Source organism: Leguminivora glycinivorella, chromosome 14 (assembly GCF_023078275.1).
Source record: "Leguminivora glycinivorella isolate SPB_JAAS2020 chromosome 14, LegGlyc_1.1, whole genome shotgun sequence".
In the NCBI taxonomy this organism is placed as follows: domain Eukaryota; kingdom Metazoa; phylum Arthropoda; class Insecta; order Lepidoptera; family Tortricidae; genus Leguminivora; species Leguminivora glycinivorella.
Window position 1 is genome coordinate 16,698,374 of NC_062984.1, and position 20,671 is coordinate 16,719,044.

At 37.3% G+C, this 20,671-nt stretch overlaps 1 protein-coding gene across 1 annotated transcript; it reads right to left on the bottom strand.

The window, feature by feature from the left end:
• Window positions 1–824: 824 nt before the first annotated feature.
• Window positions 825–16,313, bottom strand: LOC125233223 (glutaminyl-peptide cyclotransferase). The gene is made up of 5 exons (XM_048139139.1): window positions 16,036–16,313; window positions 14,980–15,310; window positions 14,191–14,423; window positions 10,932–11,157; window positions 825–2,268 (listed from the first exon to the last, which is right to left on the bottom strand). The coding sequence occupies exons 1-5, from the start codon at window positions 16,132–16,134 to the stop codon at window positions 2,117–2,119; spliced, it is 1,041 nt and encodes a 346-aa protein (XP_047995096.1). The 5' UTR covers window positions 16,135–16,313; the 3' UTR covers window positions 825–2,116.
• Between the last annotated feature and the right edge of the window lie 4,358 nt (window positions 16,314–20,671).

A 20,671-nucleotide genomic window follows, 5' to 3' on the forward strand; every position in this document is an offset into this window, starting at 1 on the left:
ACCACCTCCTTCCCACCCGTAGATTTTGTAGAAGTCGACTGTGGGATAAGAGATCCATTGTGATGTGAGCGATGGGCCGACTTAGCCGACTACCTGTCTTTGCAATATCACAATTTGGTCTTCTTTTATCCCCTTAACCGTTAATTGCCAAGAGTGGCATTAAAACTTGAGCAATTTCATGTGCTCTGCCTACTCCGTTTAGGAATAGAGAAATGTATGGTCATTCTTGTGTGTTATATAAATTGTCGACGTGGTGAAATTTTCGTCAGTTTTTCGAGTAATTGGCGCCGCCCCCTATTTAAATTCATTTCATCTAACCTACTAAAATAAATTGCATTATTTGATAAGGCTTTAAGCAAGATAATATCATATTAACCCTTAAATGCATGATTTTTTTCTTTTAACTAGAAATTAATAATGTGATAGACAATGGTTTTCTGACTCTAGGAAAAATAATAAAAAAATATTTAACATCGATTTTAATACTAAATCAGTGTTAGAAGTAAAATAGGCTAAATCTTACTTATATAAATATATAATTACTAGTAAAATTTATAAGAAAACTTTTACTACTATTAAAAAGGTACACTATTTGAGAAACCCCTATGATAAAATGATTAAACATAAAATAGTTACTAAGTCTGAAAAAATCTGCCTGAATCATGTACTAAAAATCACCGTCATCCAGTTTTTTCACACTTTTCCGCCATTTTTTCTTAAATAAAAACATTATTTCCAACCATTTAAGAAAAATTGGCGGAAAAGTGTGAAAAAACTGGATGATGATCCTACAGATCTAAGAAAAATTAATAAAAAAGTCCAGCTTATATTTTGGCTAGTTTATTAAAAAATACATGCATTGTAGCCAAATTTAAGGGTTAATAATAACTAGGTAATCACATTTGTGACGATTTATCTTACATCAAAATTGTCTAACTACGATAAATATTAAATAAAACTTTAAATAGATATTTTTAAAAAAGCACCAGTAAAATTCATTAAATAAGTAGAATAAAATGACACCATCATTTAAGAGCTCCGCTCTTGGCCTAAAGCAATATCCGTGTATGTATTTGTTTTCCATTTTTTTTTTAATAAGTAGGTATTTGTATAAATAGCGAGTCAATTGCAACATAGGTTTAACCCACGTCAGATAGTTTGGATCAAACAGCATTGGCATTTATGTAATTTACCTTTATCATTATTGCACTAGGTATTTATCTAATAGAATTATACATTTTATCCCTTTTTCAAATGTACCAAAAACAGACCAAACCCTTATTTAAAAAAATGATACTTCTTAAAACTAGCTGTCGTGCGTGACACCAGACTGTATTAAATACACTCTTCCTATATCCCCCTTATTCATAAACGTACTCTAAAGTTATCAAGCCGATAAAGTGCGTTTGTCCTTTTCTGTCACACCTATACGTTGGCAAGGGACAAACGAACTTTATCGGCTTGATAACTTTAGAGTACGTTTATGAATAAGGGGTTTTAAATAGATATGACACAAACAGTACATTTATGTTCTTCTTACTAAACGAAATACCCTCCAAAGCCGAGGCTGAATGTTTAAGTAGTTTGCTTGATTACTGAATGATGTCTTTTTTAATGGTCATTAACTTGAACACCGTCAAACGGAAACGTATAAATAAAAATATTTCTAATTCGGAATGTTTTAAGTAAGTACTAGTGCACCTAAGGGCCAGTTGCATCAACCACAGTTAACAGGCACGTCAACATCACACAGCAGAAGTCTATGAAAATTTTCATACAAAGCGAACGCTAAATCCGGTGACGGTTTGGTGCAACCGACCCTTCGGAATGCGTGTTTTAAATACTACCCTCCAAAGCCGCCACCGTGTGTACCGCTTGGCCGTCATGAACACTCGCATGATCTTGTGGAGGTTCTCAATGGTGTTGAAACCCGATGCTGATTGAATTATGTGGAGACAATCCTAGTCTCAACGTTCGATTATTTTTAAATAGTTTGCTTAGTAAATAGACATTACGAACAAACACCGTCAAATGGAAAAAAATATATTTCAAATTAGGAATGTATCTTTTAACTAATTTTAAGTATGACCCTCCAAAGGCGCCACCGGTCGTACCGCTAGGCCTGTGTGTGCAGGTACTCGGTGACGAAGACTCGCATGATCTTGTTCAGGTTCTCGATGGTGTTGTAGTCCAGAGCCGAGCCGTTGTCGGCTTCCGTGTGCCACACGTCCGGGAACGGGGACGGGATTATGTGGAGACAGTCCACGTCTGGAAACAATAGTAGAATAGAATAGAATGATTTATTTACCAAGAAAAGGAATAGATACAATTTTATCATTTACTGTGACTTCCACACTAGGCAAAGCCTGTATCGCGGAAGTCCGGTTACTTAAGACAGTTTAACAAAAATGATTCGGCTATTGACATTCATTAAAAAGGAAAAAATAAAAAATGAAATGCTAAATGTAACAAAAATCTAACGATTTGGGACTAAACAATTTTATAAAAGGGGAAACAAAAATAAAAAAAATATTTAATATTTAAAATATTTTATAAAGGGGGGGGGGGGGAGGATTCCATGCCTAGCGGGCAGGGAAAAAAAGTTGATGTCTCCGATAATAATAGGTAAATAGGACGTTCTTACACATTGACGAAGACCCAAGGCCAAAGACTTGTGGGTACTAAATGTGTGGGCTTCCGGTACATGGTACGGGTCGGTGAAAAATACAGTCGAGTTCATGTACACCTGTGTAGGTGTCTAGGTGTCTAAGTGTGTACTTAGGCCGTTTTCACATTATCGGATCCGATATCGGATGTCGGAAGCATTTCAATGGAAAAAATTCAAGATGGCGCCTGTAATGTATGGGATATCGGTCCGACATCCGATATCGGATCGGATAATGTGAAAACGCACTTACGAGTAGGTACAAAAATCCGAACATTGTTCTAATATTTTTTGTCTATGTAGATATAATTGAGCTATAATGTACTGTAGTTGATTTGTACATGACGAATCCTATCAACAGCTTTCCTTTCACGGTTGACAAGCGTATCAGTACTTATCGTGTGGGAAATTCGGCCCATGAACGGCAATTATTACTTTCATCGAGTGGAGAGATTAGGGCTTTACTCATGCTTTACTGTCGACATTTACATCTACAATACAATAAGCTATAAAAGTCAAATAGGTAAGATATATAAAGCCTATTAGTGTGGGAATCGTATGTGGGTGTTCTCCTGTACTCCCATTTAAAAAAGTGTGACAGAGAGAGATTCTCAACATTTGCGAACTTTGGTAGGCCCTCCCCTCTGCAATAGCTGACGCTGCCCTAAAATTTCAATAATACTCTTTACTATTTATACAATGACAATTATTAAACGCAGCGAAAGTATATAGATAGATAGATAGAATACTCTTTATTGGCACACCTCAGCAAAAGATACAGTGAAGACAAAACAAATGATAATATATCTATATGTATATATTAAACACCGCGGTCCAGATCTCAGTAAAACAACATTCTTCACTTGTGTAGAAGTTATTTGAAAGTTCTTATTTATTAGGTAGCACATTCCTCCATTCCATTCCAGTGCCATTTGTACCAATATTTCACAAAGGTAGTCACATCGATTGCTGAGAAATATCCGCGTACTTATACCTATAGTTAATAGTAATAATAAGGTCGTTTTTGTTGGTACTTGGTACTATTGGTAGACCTAGACAGACCATGTGAAATATTAATACAGTGTCTATATCATACTTTCAAAATCTCAAATAAATGTTTATTTTAAACCGTATAATAGCAGAAACAGGTAGTATAATCAATTATATACGTTCCCGTGTAAACAGAAAAGTTATAAAGCTAACATGCGTTTACCTACACGTGCGTCTTATTACGAAACCTTATCTCTTAAATAGGTAAGGTATGTATTTTATTAATTTATATGTACTTGTTATTACCACGTGCGTTTGGTACTTATTTATCTTATCATAATACATATTTATAAGCAAAAGAAACAAAGCTCTAATTCAAAATAATTAATTAATTACCTATACAAAGGCTTAACTCACGAATAGTCACGAACTACCGCGATAACCGTTTTATTTATTTTTCTCAAACATGGTATGAAATATTGATGTTATGTGCCATATAATTGGCAGCGAAGTATGACGTTGCAGGTGCGGCTAGGACGATTGATAGATAATGGAATTTCATACAAACCTTGCAGGCCAAGGCCGGCAAAGTCCTCTTTTTAGGGTTCCGTACCTCAAAAGGAAAAAACGGAACCCTTATAGGATCACTTTGTTGTCCGTCTGTCCGTCCGTCCGTCCGTCTGTCAAGACCCTTTTTCTCAGGAACGCGTGGAGGTATGAAGCTGAAATTTATATCAATTACTCAGGTCTACTGTCCCTTGAAGCTGTGAAAAAATAAAACTTCTAAGCCAACGCAATCAAAAGATACAGCCGTTTATGCCGCAAATTTTCGACACTTGCAAGGGAATCAAAACCTACAGGGTGCTTCCCGTGAACTCAGAATCTTGAAATTTGGTACGAAGCAACGTCTTATAGCATAGATAAAGGAAAAATTACGAAAACCATAAATTTTTAGTTACATCACATAATATATTTTTTTTTAATAATTTTAACCTTACTACCCATTTCCTCATAAACGCGTAGAGGTATTAAATTGAAATTCATACCAAATACTCAGGTCTATAATACCTTTAAGCTGTAACAAAATCAAACTTCTATGTCAACGCAATCAAAAGAAACAGCAATTTAAGCTGCATATTTTGAAACTCGCAAGCACTCGCAAGGGAATCAAAACCTAAAGGGTACTTCCAGTCGACCTAGAATCTTGAAATTTGGCATGAAGCAACGTTTTATAGCACACATAAAGGAAAAATTCCGAAAACCTTAAATTTTTAGTTACATTACAAAATATTCTTAAATTTATGCTCCTCCATCTTTCCCCATTGTAATGTTATGAATTTCATTTTGCAATAAAAATACCATAGTTATGACTCGATTGTCGTAATGAACGAACTTTGTAAACCTTGCAGGTTTGTACGGAACCCTCGGTGCGCGAGTCCGACTCGCACTTGGCCGGTTTTTTAATTTCCAAACACAGATAATTGTGACATAACATCCAGGTATTTAGCCAATTAAAAAAAAACTATAAGGGGCTTTATAGACGTGTCGACTGCAACTGGTATGGGCCCTAGACAATATTTGATTTTGGGTGCGTTTTCATACAAAAAAAATTTTTTTCGTTTTTTTTTAACTTTTTGTTTTTTTATAAGCGTATACGGGGCATCAAAGGGGAACGAAAATTCGATTATTTTTGCGCTACGACGCACCGTTTAGGAGATACAGCCATCCAAAGTTACTATTTTCAGTAGACTTTATTTATTTCATACCATGTTTGAGAAAAGCACTATACATACCTCGGCAGGAAATGGGGTTGCCCGCCTCAGACCTATCCGGCCTTGCCCCGGCCTCTGTAGTAAATGTAGTAATGTACTATTATTTAAAATACCTAGTCTACCTACATATTGAAATTACGTACTTACTACATATTTAAAATTTGTTCAAGTTACTGTTCTAATATCTAACACAACAATAGTCATTATATTTATTTTTATTTGGAAACAGATAATGCACTTGAGTACCTACAATCTCACCCGATGAAAAGTGCCGATGCAGTCTTAGAATTCTGGGATGGAGCCTGTTTACCCTAAAGATGTCTATTCACTCTTGATTTAACTTATGAATGTAAACTTCTTTTATGGGAATCATAACAGTTAAATTACCATGAAAATCGAATACGTAAACGTGTTACTCTTACTTTATTAGGTATTTATGACTTATCCCGTAGTCATTACGTGATAAATGGCAAGACGTGGACATCACTGATAACTGATAAGATAAAATTACGACAAAGTAGGTATTGAATCTCACAAGATTATATTTTTGTGACTTTATAACAGAAAATACATATATTCACCGAAATAAAGTTTTATAAAAAGCTATCCAAACCTACACTTATACCAAAACCTCGAAAAGTAGTAACTTTTCTTCAAAATTGAAATTCAGTAGATGAACCATTGAGTAATTATTACTTCGTATAGAGGAGCTATAGCAAACAACGAACGTGTCACAGCCTGTAAGCTGAAGGCGGGGTGAGGGGGCGGGGTGTGAACCAATGGCCTGCTTCCGTAACGTCGCAAGCGCTACGATTTTACTCGGCGCTTACGACCTTTCGGTCGCGATGATGAGCCCTGCATAGAGTGCATAGATTAGAAGTCGTAGTATAGAAGCGACATGGGTTTACATTTAGCGTGAGTTGTTTACAAAAAACATAAATCGCTGTTAGTTTTGTAACGACAATCAAGCTTGAAATCTGTATTTAAAACTAAACTTTTTTCACGTTCTGAATTTAGATTATAGCTTAGTATAATTTACATAATTAAAACAAAAACGATGTTTTTATTGAAATTCCATGCTAAATTTAATGCAATAATTAATCGTTGCAAAACTGACAGCGATTTAACTTTTTCTTAACTCTGTGAGTCCCAATTTTCTTAAATGCCTACATAGAAAGCTGCATACGGACTAAGCGTACATGTGTACTGTAAGAGAGACGGCCTATAGGTGAAGGGCATCCATACATTTAAACCACACTTTGATTCAATATCTTTTTATATTTTTAGGAGCTAAATAACAAGCGTTCACTCTCAATCGCTGCTTCTATCTGAATGCCTCCGTCAAGTGTTCGTTCTCCTTGACGTTTTATCTATTATTCTCAATTCAAATCAGGGACTGCCAGTCAGCAAACATCAAAATGCTGCAAAAGGTTTCATTCCGTATGTGAAACCTCTTAGTCATTTAGTCATTTATTTATTGCAACCATAGTGTAGTACAGATCTTAACAACTAGGTACATTCAGAGTCATATGGGCCCTGGCAGGGCATTGCAATGTCATACATTATGTTATTGAATTTTACTAATTATACATGCATAGGTATATTTATTAACAGTTCTAGTATTATACATTCAGTCACATTAGATATTTATAATTTAGGTTATACATCAATTTAATTATAGAAACATTGAATTCACGTTGTCACTTACATCTAACCTATATTTTATGTCAAATTATTATCATTTAAAAAGTCGTTTATTTTGTAATAGGCCTTTTCTGTAAGCAGGTTTTTAAATTTACGTTTGAATAGATGGACTTTTGTCTCAGCTTTTATTCTTTCAGGAATTTTATTATAAATTTTTATAAATCTAACATATGGACTGTTACTGTGCATAGTTAAATTTGATTTTGGTAGGCCTAGTCTATTCTCATGTCGAGTTACCATTCTTCTATAGGGCGCATCTTTAATTTGGCGGAAAAAGTGCATGTTGTCCCTAACGAATATGCCAACCTCCAAAATATAAATGGATGGAAGAGTGAGTAATTTATGCTCTTTGAAATAGGGCTTGCATGTTTCTCCGTGCCACATATTCAAGAGAATGCGCAGGCACCTTTTCTGCAATATAAACAGGTCATCAGCATCTGTGCTTGCTCCCCACAAAATGACTCCGTAGCGGAGCCAGGCATAAGCGTGAGCGTAATATGCTGATAGGGCCGTTTCATAATTTGTATTACTCTTTAAAATTCCGAGCGCATAGGTAAATCTTGTTAATTTTGCCTTTGTGTTTATGATGTGCATTTTCCAATTCAGGTTCGTGTCTATTGTGATACCTAGTAGATTAAAGTGTTCTACTTCTTCTATTTGTCCGTTACTTGATGTTAGGTTAAGGTCTAAAGGATTTTTTTGGTGTGGTCGAAATTGAATAATTTTAGTTTTTTTGAAATTTATTTCTAAATTATGATCCACAAGCCAATTCTCTACTGTCGTGAGTGTGCTTTTTAATTTATCATTACAGTGGCCGCTATCATAACTGTTGAACATCAAAGACACGTCATCCGCAAACATTACGCAGGTTGTGTCTAATGATTTTGGCAGCTCATTTATGTATATCAGAAATAGTATGCATCCCAATACACTACCCTGTGGTATTGAACCTCTGGCGTAACATATTTCCGAATTAATGGTTTGCACTTCTTTTAAGACGTCATTATAATGGTCTATTTGCACATATTGTTTACGGTTTTCTAAATACGATTTAAACCATTTGTGGACATTTCCCCTTATTCCGGAATTATATAATTTATCTAGTAGTATATCGTGGCGCACTCTGTCGTACGCTTTTGACATGTCAAGCAAGATACCAACGGCGTAACTCTTATTGTTTATGTGGTCGAATATTGCTTGAACATAGTTATATACAGCTAGAGTGGTCGTATGTTTTTTCCTGAAACCGTATTGATTTTTGTCAAAGATATTCTAGGTACTTGTAAAGGCGGGTGGACATTGCTTTCTCGAAAATTTTTGACATTGCCGGTAATAGAGCTATTGGTCTATACTGCGTGAGTTCTGTGTTTTTTCCTCCTTTCTTGAAAATCGGTCTTATCTTAGCTATTTTGAGTTTTTCCGGGAAACTGCCTTCGCTAAATGATCGATTAATTAATTCGGTTAAGGGCGGTACTAACTCCTCTTTGCATGTTTTAATTAACGTGGACGGTATTTCGTCTATCCCATAGCTACGTTTATTTTTTAAGCTCTGTATAATATTTGATACCTCTCGTTCCGTTACGGGGCTAAGATACATAGAGTTTATAGGTGGATTTTTTGTCGGTCTACCGCAAGGTTTATCATGCAAACATGACGAATCTCCTACTGTGGCAAAGTATTTATTAAAAGAATTTGCTATTTCCTCTGGAGAATCTGTCAGCCGGTTTTCAATATTTAGGGTGAGGTTTTTAATATTTAAGCTATTTTCTCCTTTGTTCGTTGTTTCCTTGATAACGTTCCACATTGTTTTCATTTTATTCGATGATCTAGTCATTTGGCCTATGAAACGAAGTCTTTTTGATAGAAGTACACATTTTTTAAGCATTTTTGAATACGCTTTATGATGCTTTCGTAAGACTTCGTTCTGTGACTGATTTACTAATATTTTTAGTTGTCGTTTGTGTTTACACGATTTCTTTAGCCCGGGAGTCAGCCACGATTTTTCATTTTTATTTCCCACTCGCGCCCGTTTTATTGGAATGCACTTGTTTAATGTTTCTTGTAATTTGTTCTCAAAATCATAATAGTTTTCATTTAAAGTCTTACGCGGAGATATTATTTGTCCCCATGTTATATTTTGTAACGCGACCTTAAAACTATTAATGTCGTTGTCATTAAATATTCGCCTTAAACTATACCATTTCTTATTTGTTTTTTTGATTGGGTTAGGAATTTGTTGCCTGTATAATACACTTTTGTGGTCTGATATTCCGTGTTCTTGAATTGTTACAGAAGTGTCTTTTAGTGAATTTGTAAAAATTAAATCAATACATGTCGATGTTTTGCTTGTAATTCTAGTAGGTTCTTTTGTAATTAAAGTCAAATTGGCTGAGGCCATCAGATTCACAAGATTTTGAGATATTTTTGAATTAATCAGCATATTTATATTAAAGTCTCCTCCAATAACTATACATTTCTTTCGATCTCTTGGCTTAATTTTTTGTAAGATTTTACTGAGCGTTTCAAAGAATATATTTACATCTCGATCAGGCCTGTATATATTTATTAGAATGATATTAAGTACAGGTATTTCCAAAGCACAACATTCAATAACACATTCTTTAGACAGTTCACAAATATCAGTTCTTTCTATATACTTTAAATCTTCCTGAAGAAGGATCGCCACTCCACCTCCTTGGCACTCGCGTCTGTAGTAACCTGCAGCAAACTTGTATCCTTTTATTGAGATTAGATCCTGCTGGTATTCTGTTATCCAAGTTTCCGATAAGCATAATGCTTGGATGTTTTTATCTTACAGTACACGTAGCCGCAACTGGATATTAGTTATTTATGTGACATTTGCATAATGGTAGGCATTAAAACATGAGTGTTGTTTTTGTTGTGTTAATAAGATAACATGAGTGTTTTAATGCCTAATTATGTATAGTCGCGTACATAACTTTATCTACATCCATGTATGTATGGGCGCGGGTTTATCGTCCCATAGAAAAATTGAATTTCGCGCGTTTTTATACTCTCATAATTTGCTTGACCGTCTATCTACCCAAATTCATTCAGGCAGGTTAGGTACTGCACTTACATTTACATACTCACATGAAATTCGACACGCGTATTGAGAATCTGTTATACTTAGACCGACATGTCGGAAAACTGTGCAATTCTGACAATAATAATTAAATAACCTTTTTTGCGTCGATAAATATATATAATTTAATGTATGATAGGAAATCGTTGCTCCGCGCTCGCCAGCCGGGCGTACCGCTTCTCTGTAGACTAGAAGCCTGTTCCCACACTATGATACACTAAACGTAGAAGAATATTATAAATACTCACTTCTCCTCGAGAACGGGATATGGTCATCCTCAATATAAGACCTCGAGCTCGACAGCCTGAAGTATGTCTGCTCAGCGCTGCCCTTAAGTATATCCAGCCAGCTGATCCAACTCAGCCAATCGTTGCTCCGCGCTCGCCAGCCGCACGTACCACTTCTCTGTAGACTAGAAGCCTATTCCCACACTATTATACACTAAACGTAATAGAAGAATATTATAAATACTCACTTCTCCTCGAGAACGGGATACGGTCATCCTCAATATAAGACCTCGAGTTCGACAGCCTGAAGTATGTCTGGCTCAGCGCTGCCCTTAGTATATCCAGCCAGCTGATCCAACTCAGCCAATCGTTGCTCCGCGCTCGCCAGCCGCACTTACCACTTCTCTGTAGACTAGAAGCCTATTCCCACACTATTATACACTAAACGTAGAAGAATAAATACTCACTTCTCCTCAAGAATGGGATATGGTCATCCTCAACATAAGACCGCGAGCTCGACAGCCTGAAGTATGTCTGATCAGCGCTACCCTTCGTATATCCAGCCAGCTGGTCCAACCCAGCCAATCGTCGCTCCGCGCTCGCCAGCCGCACGTACCACTTCTCTGTAGATTGGAAGTAGCTGTAGAACACTGGGTCTGGAGCGCCTAGCAGGTCTAGGAGCACTAGGACGTCCTGGGAACAAAATAATATTGGAAAGGATGTTTTCCCCTCAGTAGCTCGGAAACACGTGGTTTATCCTTTAATACCAGCGGGTAAAAACGCATTTTATCCACTAGTGGGTAAAGTAATTTGACCTTGAATATAGTCAAAGTAACCGCTTTAAAATTGATAAAAGTAGGTGAATCTAGTAATGAAGATGATTTACCACCTGTGGAACTACTGGAAGCAGTGATAAACGCATTTTTGCGTTGTAGTTTCCTCGCTATAGTGAGGGGAAAAGTTTTGTGTTACACTCGGGTGCAAATGTATTTTACTTCTCGTGTGTTGAAAAACTCGCAAGTTCAAGATTCTATTCTCGAACCACTCGCTTTCACTTGCTCGTTTTTCAATTCCACACTCGGCGTTAAAATACAACTTTGCCCCCTTGTGTCAAATAACTTATTCTTGACATAATTTTACGCAACTTACTACAGTTTTGTGTGTGTTTTTGATAAATATGTAAAAAGAGATAGTGCCATGCATTAGAAAAGGACATTACGATAAGACCCTTAACCGCTGTCGAACTTCTGAAGTGTCTTTTCTGTACGTAATAGTTATTTGTTTTACAAGGGGGCAAATTGATACCCGAGCAAGCGAAAGATTCAGTAGCGAGTAGTTCAAAAAGTGGAATCTTGAGCGTTGCGGGGGTTTCAAGACACGAAGGTTAAACAAACTTTGCCACAGAGTGAAACTCAAAATTTTTCACCAGACCAACACGAACAAAATACTGACATATAAAACATCAAACTAAATCAAATCCATCAATCAATTCAATATTTATGATTCAAAATCATAATTTATAGGTAAATTCTACCAGCCAGCTTAAGACATCAAGTTAAAATTTGTATGAAATTACTTTACACTCACTCTTGTGGATAAAATGCAATTTTGCTATCTGTTTTCGAATACCAAAGTAAGTCTGTACCAGTTGGTGTGGTGAAAATACTATTATTTATTGTGTTATATTGAAGGAAAATCAACTTGGTATTATTTACGTCTAACTATGGTAATTATAATTATACACACTACTTCAAGGCTAACGATCATTTAGGGGAAAGCACGTCAGTGAATGTTCAGGTAAATTTATCTTAATTAAGTACACAATAGTAATTTAAAATGGCGATAGAACACTAATTTACCAATCACACGTGATATGTGGAAAACATTATTATAAGAAAACAATTGAGGATGCCTGCACATTCCCGATAATAATATACCATATTGTAATTGTAACAATGAATGACAGAACAAAACAAAATTTCAAAATAGTACAAGTTTGTCGGTATGTTTGGGTGCAACCGGCGTCTAAAGGAGGTCAAAAAAGACTTTTGGCTCGGGTAACAATTTGAGGCGAAGTCGAAAATTGTTAATACAGATGCCAAAAGTATTTTTTGACTCAGTTAAACACCGTTGCATGCAATACTTTTTCTACGACCATGCACTTAGTTTTTAATAGTTTTCTAGAATAACTTTCGTGAAATTCACACTGTTTCCTGTATTTTGACGCAAAGGTTTGCACTGTCAGCGCAGCTGCCCAAAACCATCCCGCGCACGCGCGCGGTATCGTTATAACAAGCGCGTTGCCATGGTTACATGGTTAGGCAAACAATGCATTTCAAAATTTTTCGTTGAAAGCTGGTGGACGCTGGCTTTGGGGAATAGACTTTTATGTAGGGTTTTAAAGATCTATGCACGACCCTGTAAATGACGAATAACAGATCGGGAGTAGAAAAAATGTAAAACAGTTGAGGGTAAAGTAAATGAAAACATTATATGACTAAATTAGAAAGTTAAAGACATGTCTTGATTTTTCTATTTAGTTGGTTAACTGACCAATATTGGAACTACCCGAAAAAGTACAAATTATTTGTTACGTTCTTTTAAATACCTAAAAGTACAGAGTGTAAGTAGACGCGATAAATTAAAACACGACCGAAATCGTTTAAAACGACTCGAGTTGAGAATTACCTTTTCGCAAGTGTATTTTATAGCGTTTTACAAGCACATACCTATGGCCCTTTAAATGTTCAATACCTATGGGGTAAGTAACGCACTAGTGCTCAAAGTACCTAAATTGAAATGTTTAGTAGTCGTTAAAATTGAAATTAAGGAATTTTAATTATTTAAGGATCCTTAAAATTCACTGCCGCTTGTCTGATATTTGCCTCCAGCGAATCCTTTATTACTTTGGACACGGCCAGACGGGAGCCGGAAAACCTTGAGAAACGCATTATGGTTGGCATGGTGGATGGAGGACGGGGGAGTGGCCATCCACCAACCCGCTGGGTGCGTTAAGAAGGCCTGCCATGGATTAACACTGGCCACAGGCGCCTATTATTAGGACTGCAGAAGACCGTGATCAATGGAGAGCTTTAGTGCGCAAAATAACGACCTCAAATGGTCACGATCGCGACCCTCAGCCATGAGGAACCGAGGAAGAGGAAGATTATTTAAGGGGCGGGAGTAAGACCATTATTTTTTAGTATTATTATTTTTTAAAGTAGAGAAGCTAACGTAGAAATGTTATTTCTAAAGGACATCAGTTTGGACGTGGTACGAACGAAGGTACATTACTATAAACACTGTTTTATATGTATGTATAACAAAGAGGATACAAACTGAATGCTAATCAATTTGTATTGTTTGGACGCATACGCAAGTGTTTCAAGGCTAGAAAAAAAATGGACAGAGAATTAAATCGATGTACCTGCAAAGAATAGAGACAAACATCTTAAAAAACTATATCACGTAATATAGTGTGGCCCTGGCCTAATATTTATATGCTAATATTTCTGTTATAAAAACTGGTACCATTTATACTCTGTAGCATGGCTAAGGCCCACTTGCACCAACCACTTAACTGAGGCCTCAGGGTTAGTCGGCTGTCATCTGTCAAATTCCATACAAAATTGTAACAACTTACCATCAGACTTATATTGACCGGGATATAGACCGTGATTACCTTTTTGATTTTTGTCGAGCTCCCGATATTTCGACGCAACTTACCATCCTCTGCAAATGATTAGCACCATCCTTATAAGACATTGCCTGCCACTTCTTGGCCAAATGCCGGGCCCCATAGATGGAGTCCTTGGGTCCCCACTCCCGGAATGCCTCCTCTCCGTCAAAGAATATGAACATAAGGCTCAATTTAGACTGCTTCAGGTTCTGAAGCTTCGGGCCCATCACTTTGGCTAGATTTATCATCATGGCACATGGTACTGCTGAATCTGTGGCACCTGTTGGTATTTGATTTTAAGATTAACAATTGTTGCAATATGTCTATGATAGTAAGGCCTGGGGGCAGATTTTTGAGTCTCACGCGTTCGAATTCAGAAAATTGTCACTGAAAATAATAGGCAATTCACCGTTTTCAACCGGTATTTTAGTGACAGTGAGACTCAAAAATCGGCCCCCTGATTTAGATGACGTGCGAACTCGCATGTGATTTTAGTTACATTGCATTTTAGTTACTTGAGGTTACATACGATTTTGCACCGCCATCAAATACCGCAATATAATAAAACTCGTATGCGAGTTTGCGAGTACTGGTACCGTCTAAATGGGTTCTAAGAATAAGAAGTGACTTGCATAATTAGCAATAATGAAACATAGGAAATAAAAATTATATGTAGGTAATAAAACTTTTTTATTTTAAAGAAAACCTAATCTGCTATCTACCCACAAATTTTATAAGTGAGAAGATCACTTTGTCTACATGTTATACATTATTCTAAAATAAACTACTGAAATAGTGTGAATATAAGTAATAATAAGACAAAAAACTAAACTTACCAACAAACACATGTTCCCTAGTATATTTACTATCATAATGGCATGCCAGCACTAAATATCTGTCCGCATTTGGATTCAATGTGGCGATTATGTTCTTAAACCGCAATGTGCCAAAATCTGGTGCAGTATCATCAAATGCATCTTCTGTCACATTCCAACCTAAACCAGTCATCTCTGTCTTGATGAACTGGTTCACTATGCTGTGGTTGGGTGTCGCAACCACTCTAGGGATCATGATTTTGTTCAGGACTCTTCTAAAATGTGTCATGTCTGACATGGCAGCTATGTTTCTGATGTCTTGGTCTATTAATTCCTGAGCTTCATGGTAGTTCTACAAAACAAAGAAAGAGATACATCCTCAAATAAAATTAAAAATTTATTTACTTCTGAGTGAAAAGTTATAATAATTTAAATTAATAGGGTAAAATTTTGTGGATTATAATTTTTTGCCATATAAATGTTACCTAAATCTGAATATATTTTTGAACAATAATAATAGCTGTTTTTTGCAATAACGTTACTTTAAAATAAAAATAAATAAATAATAAATAAATATTATAGGACATTCTTACACAGATTGACTGAGGCCCACGGTAAGCTCAAGAAGGCTTGTGTTGTGGGTACTCAGACAACGATATATATAATATATAAATACTTAGATACATAGAAAACATCCATGACTCAGGAACAAATATCTGTGCTCATCACACAAATAAATACCCGTACCGGGATTCGAACCCGGGACCGCGGCGCAGCAGGCAGGGTCACTACCGACTGCACCAGACCGGTCGCCAGAAACTTTAACAGCAACAATAATGAAAAAATAATGTACATTTGAAGTACATTGGTAGTTAGTATCTAAACTTTTTAGCAAACAATGCCTGCAGAAATTAAAAGCAACAGGTCATTGAACACGTCTCGGATATTAGAGTGGCGAAAGCAAAGGTCAAATTACCGTAAAACTTCACATTTCCTTATGCTACTCTGACCTTGTGAACTCTTATGTCAAACTTAACGAATTAAAAAAGTTATCAATCAAATACTAATCAAACTTACCTTTTCCTGATAAAATTTGAGAGCTTTGTTGGCATTATTGGTATTAACTACGCTAAAACACAATACCGCGGATGCGATATACATGAAAAATCGCGACATGTTGACTGGATTTCGGGCGGGTATTTATACGTGTGAAACTGATTGCACTACCGATTCTACCGAACATATGCCACAAAATCACCGCCAGTCAACCGCCCTCTGTGACATTCACTCACTCACTCCCTAAAACTACACTACAAGCCTCATTCAAACCTCCGGCCCTCCTCTACCTTTCGTCCTCCCAACCCTCCTCATCGGATCAAACGTCAAATTTAGTAATACCAGTTACTAAATTTAAAAACTACCATTTCGTAATTTAATTTCACCAAAGACATATGTAACTCTATATAGACGGATAAAATCTAAGAAATAAACGTACCTCAAAGCCCTAGAGAAAAAGGTACGGTGGTCTAGATGGCGTTACACCTTTGGGGAACGCTCGGCTAGATGGCGCTGATATTAAAATTTGTCATTTTAAGACATATCAAGCTAACTTTAGCTATATTTTTTTAACAATATGGGCCAAATTGTCAAAACTGAGGTTATAAAGTTTTAAGCTTGTGTCGAGAGATGGCAGTCTATGCACAGTGATTACACATTTTATTTTGACAGTAACTCTCTATAATACTCGATCCTCTTTGATTTCACTAATTATCACGTACAGCTTTGCAAAAAGAGTAGGGGCGCCACCCTCTATGTAAAATGCTTTGCATGTGGCATAATCTATTGAGTCACTTTTGTATGATAACAGTAAGTGTTGCTATGATAAAAAAATAGTTCCCTTTCTACTCTTTTTTTGCCAGGCTGTATGTAAGAATTGTAAATTTAGCGCTCACCGTTATTACGGGAACACACAGGGGGCGAAAGGTATGCGTCCCCCATGCGGCTATTTCCTTCACATTTAACTCAGCGTGAAACTTAGAGGGTGCGCACACGGGCGGCAAAGTGTGCAAGCAGGTGTCTACCAGCAAGTATGCCCACTCCAAAGACCTTTACAGGGGACAGCTCAATCACATTTTTTGCCATACGAAATTAAACCTTATTACTGAAACAGAAAGTCGATCGTATCAGACTAGCGAAAACGGTCCACATGAGAGGGCATTGTTTGGGCTGGTGTCCCTCTCGCACGTGTTGCCAGTGTTAATGAGGTTCCCATATTAGTAGTATTTTTATCTGTATATTACCTGACTTTATAACTTCTTATTTTATTTTAATGTTATATTCAAACTAGGGTTTCGATACATTTCAAAAAATTTGAAAATAATTATAATGTGATTATTTTGATGCCTGTAAATCAAAGATTTGTATAATTAAAAAATACTTTCAATTGGGTGTTAGTAGATTTAGTAGTAACTTTGAAAATTGACTGGTATCCCCAATTTATGACAGTGATGACGTCACTGAATAATGTTGACATTGCCAGCAAGTGCGAGAGGGACACCAGCCCAAACAATTACCTCTCATGTGGACACACTTTTTGACCTAATTAAACAATCTAGTTTAATAATTCTAAATCTATGGCCCACTCTCATACAAGCCCATAGACTAGATGTGTGCGACAAGAATAAAAAAGTCGTCGAGCGACTTTGTCGCCAGGTGCGCACCCTCTTACGTACCGCTACTTGTAACTTTCGTAGCTTAATTAGTGTTTGTATTATGATGCGATTATCTTATTATAACGTTTAATTATTTTTTTTACAAACCTATTATTTTACACTGCGCGAAACAATTTTTCTGAAAAAAAAACTGTCGAATTGATAATCTCCTTGAAGTCTGGTAAGTAATGGTATAAATTTTTTATACCATTATTCGAGTGCATCTGAAGGCTGGTATCATTTGACATAGAACAACTAATTAAGGAACGGGCAACTTATTATTTATGTAATATCTTCTCCTGCACTACGTAGTTGCATCACAATAATTATTTGAAATATCCTTTATCCAATAATAGACAATAACCTTTCATCTTCAGCTTTTCGTTTCTTACAAGAGTACGATAAGAAAATGTATGCATCACGTGACCACTCTGTTTTTATAGTCTTTGGGAAACCCCCTAATGACGTCACAAGAGAGGCCGTGACGTATTTACTCTCAAGATTCCGTATAGGCGGACAAGATACCCTTTTACTGAAATTAGACGCCGCCACCGGATTTCAATTTCGAAAGTTCTTCTTTGGTAAATACGATAACTTTTGCTATTTCGTTTGTAGATATTTAGGAACTTTTACAGTAAAGTGATGAATATGTCTTTCCGATCTCCGGAACAATGGTGTTCCGGACCGGCTCTTGGAGGCGTGCGCGGGGCCGAAGCCAACGCGTAGAGTCCCTTTTGTCACTTTAATGAAATGTAAGGGGTACACCGAGCGGATGCTGCCCTTGCCCGTATCATGGGACACACGCAGAGGCAACACCCAACAGGGTGTAAGGACTATTTGAGAGTTAATTGCATCTAAAATGGACTGAGCTATTGGATGAAAGTGATGGACTAAATACTGGGCTGTGAGATAAAAAACCGGACGCCTGCCTAATAAAAAGGTATTCAATTTTATTTCCATCAGACGGTGACTCTTCCCCACAAGATGGGCCCCCACAAAAAGCGACATCCAAGATGGCTCAAGGGCAACACCGGTGTGAGGACTCAAGGGTGTCGAGAGGTGTACACCGCTTTCTGCGCAGTGGCTGTAAAGCCACTGTACCAACTCGCGTCTTATGCAAATTTTCACTTCCATCCCTGGGACATGTAGCCCTAACGACTCCACTCTGGACGGCCAGGCAAGGCAAGCCAGAGGTAGAGAGTCCTGTCCCACCCACCCGCCTTACGGGTAACAGAACTCCCCAGGAGCACTCGGGTACGTGGGGTCGCTGTTCGCCCCAACAGCTCGCCCTGCGTTGACTGATTGCAGTGGTAAAACCAGTGGGCGATGGGGTGGTCATGGTCACATCCCTATTACGCCATGAATTAGTATTAAAATTATTTTCTACTTTTTGGTACACTTTGGGGACGAGATAAAAGCTTTAACTTAAAAAACTTTTTTTATTTAATTTATTTGAACTTAGCTTATAGGTAAATAGACATCTTGTCTCCAAGAATTGCTTCACACAAATACAGAATGCCTATTTCAGAACTCCTAGCTACAGAAACCTTCTGATACTTAGCTACTCATTTTGGCCATATTATGTTGCCATATTAGTTTAATACTCAAGTTTCCGAATATGGTATCGTAACTCGCCATCCCTGCCCTAGCCCTCGCTAACCCTGCAATTCAGCAAGAAAATTATCGGTTTTAACTGATGACGTAAAACATTAATCTAATTCGTTTAACCATTCTGTGTTCGAGGCATGTAGGCGGAATATTCATCTTGACAGACAAGTTGACTCCCGAGTGCCCATTTCTTTGTCACCAAGATTGCGCACGACACTGCGTGGGCTACTCTCTGGAGAAATGTACAGACTCCAAAGTTATATTTGCAGGTGAGAAAGGGGATGTTGTTAGAGAATCGGCTGGGCTCAAATTTTACCGACCGCGCAAACGTTGTTGAGAAAAACAAACATGCCAGGAAACTGAAAAATATGAAATTGGTTTTAATGTTTTATTGTCTCGTGTGTGTGACCTTTTGATACAAATGTACTTACTTGGGATCAAACGACGCATATACCACAGACCAACACCCTTGATTAACTTGATAGATACATAATACATAGCTACTGCGGGCACAGCCACAGACATATCATTTCGCCGCTTACTACTTCTTCCTCTTACTTCTATGGGCACAACACCTCGGGTCACCGGTGTCTCCCAGAAGTCGTCGGCATAAAGGGTCTGCTAGGCTATCTGGTAGAGTTGGGTTGGCAGGAATACCGGGAACCCATCACGCAAAATTGACGCAATTTTCCGAGTATGACGTCGAGACGCAGAAACCAAGCCTATAAACCGACATACCTACTCACACGCTTAGTAATACTGATACTTAACACGTTCGGTGTCGGCGACACATACCCGTGTTCATTTTCGTACAAAGTCATTCCTACTGGCAGTTAATGTGTTAACCTAATAATTAATTCAGAACCACCCCGAACAGAGTCGCGAACAACCCCTCGAAATGTTATTCTAAGTTCTTCGAAGTAGGTACTGACTGATAGACTAATTCGGATACTCCAATGTTTGATAATCATGTGTTTTTTTGGAAGGAATAAATAAAACATAATTTATATAAAAAATACAATGTATTATTAAAATTTATCTACCTAACAGCTAACATTAAAGTATGAAACAAGCTAGTGGTGACGAGTAAAAAATTTCGCCACCCCTTTTCTTCCCGTGGGTGTCGTAAAAGTCGACTGTGGGATATGGGTTAAATTGTGGCGTAGGCGAGAGGCTGGAAACCTGTCACTGCAATGTCACAATTTAATTTTCATTCAATCCCTCAATTGCCAAGAGTGGCACTGAAAATCGAGTAATTTCATGTACCTACTCTGCCTACCCCTTCATGGTGGTTGTATGTCATCATCATCCTCCTTGCGTTATCCCGGCATTTGCCACTTGCTCGTGGGAGCCTGGGGTCCGCTTTGACAACTAATCCCAAGATTTGGCGTAGT

Coding starts and splice junctions, on each gene's coding strand:
- LOC125233223 (XM_048139139.1), bottom strand. CDS start 16,134: ATGTCGCGATTTTTCATGTATATCGCATCCGCGGTATTGTGTTTTAGC. Junction 15,311..16,035: donor TCAAATTTTATCAGGAAAAG/GTAAGTTTGATT, acceptor TTTGTTTTGTAG/AACTACCATGAAGCTCAGGA. Junction 2,269..10,931: donor TATCCCATTCTTGAGGAGAA/GTGAGTATTTAT, acceptor TATTGTTTCCAG/ACGTGGACTGTCTCCACATA.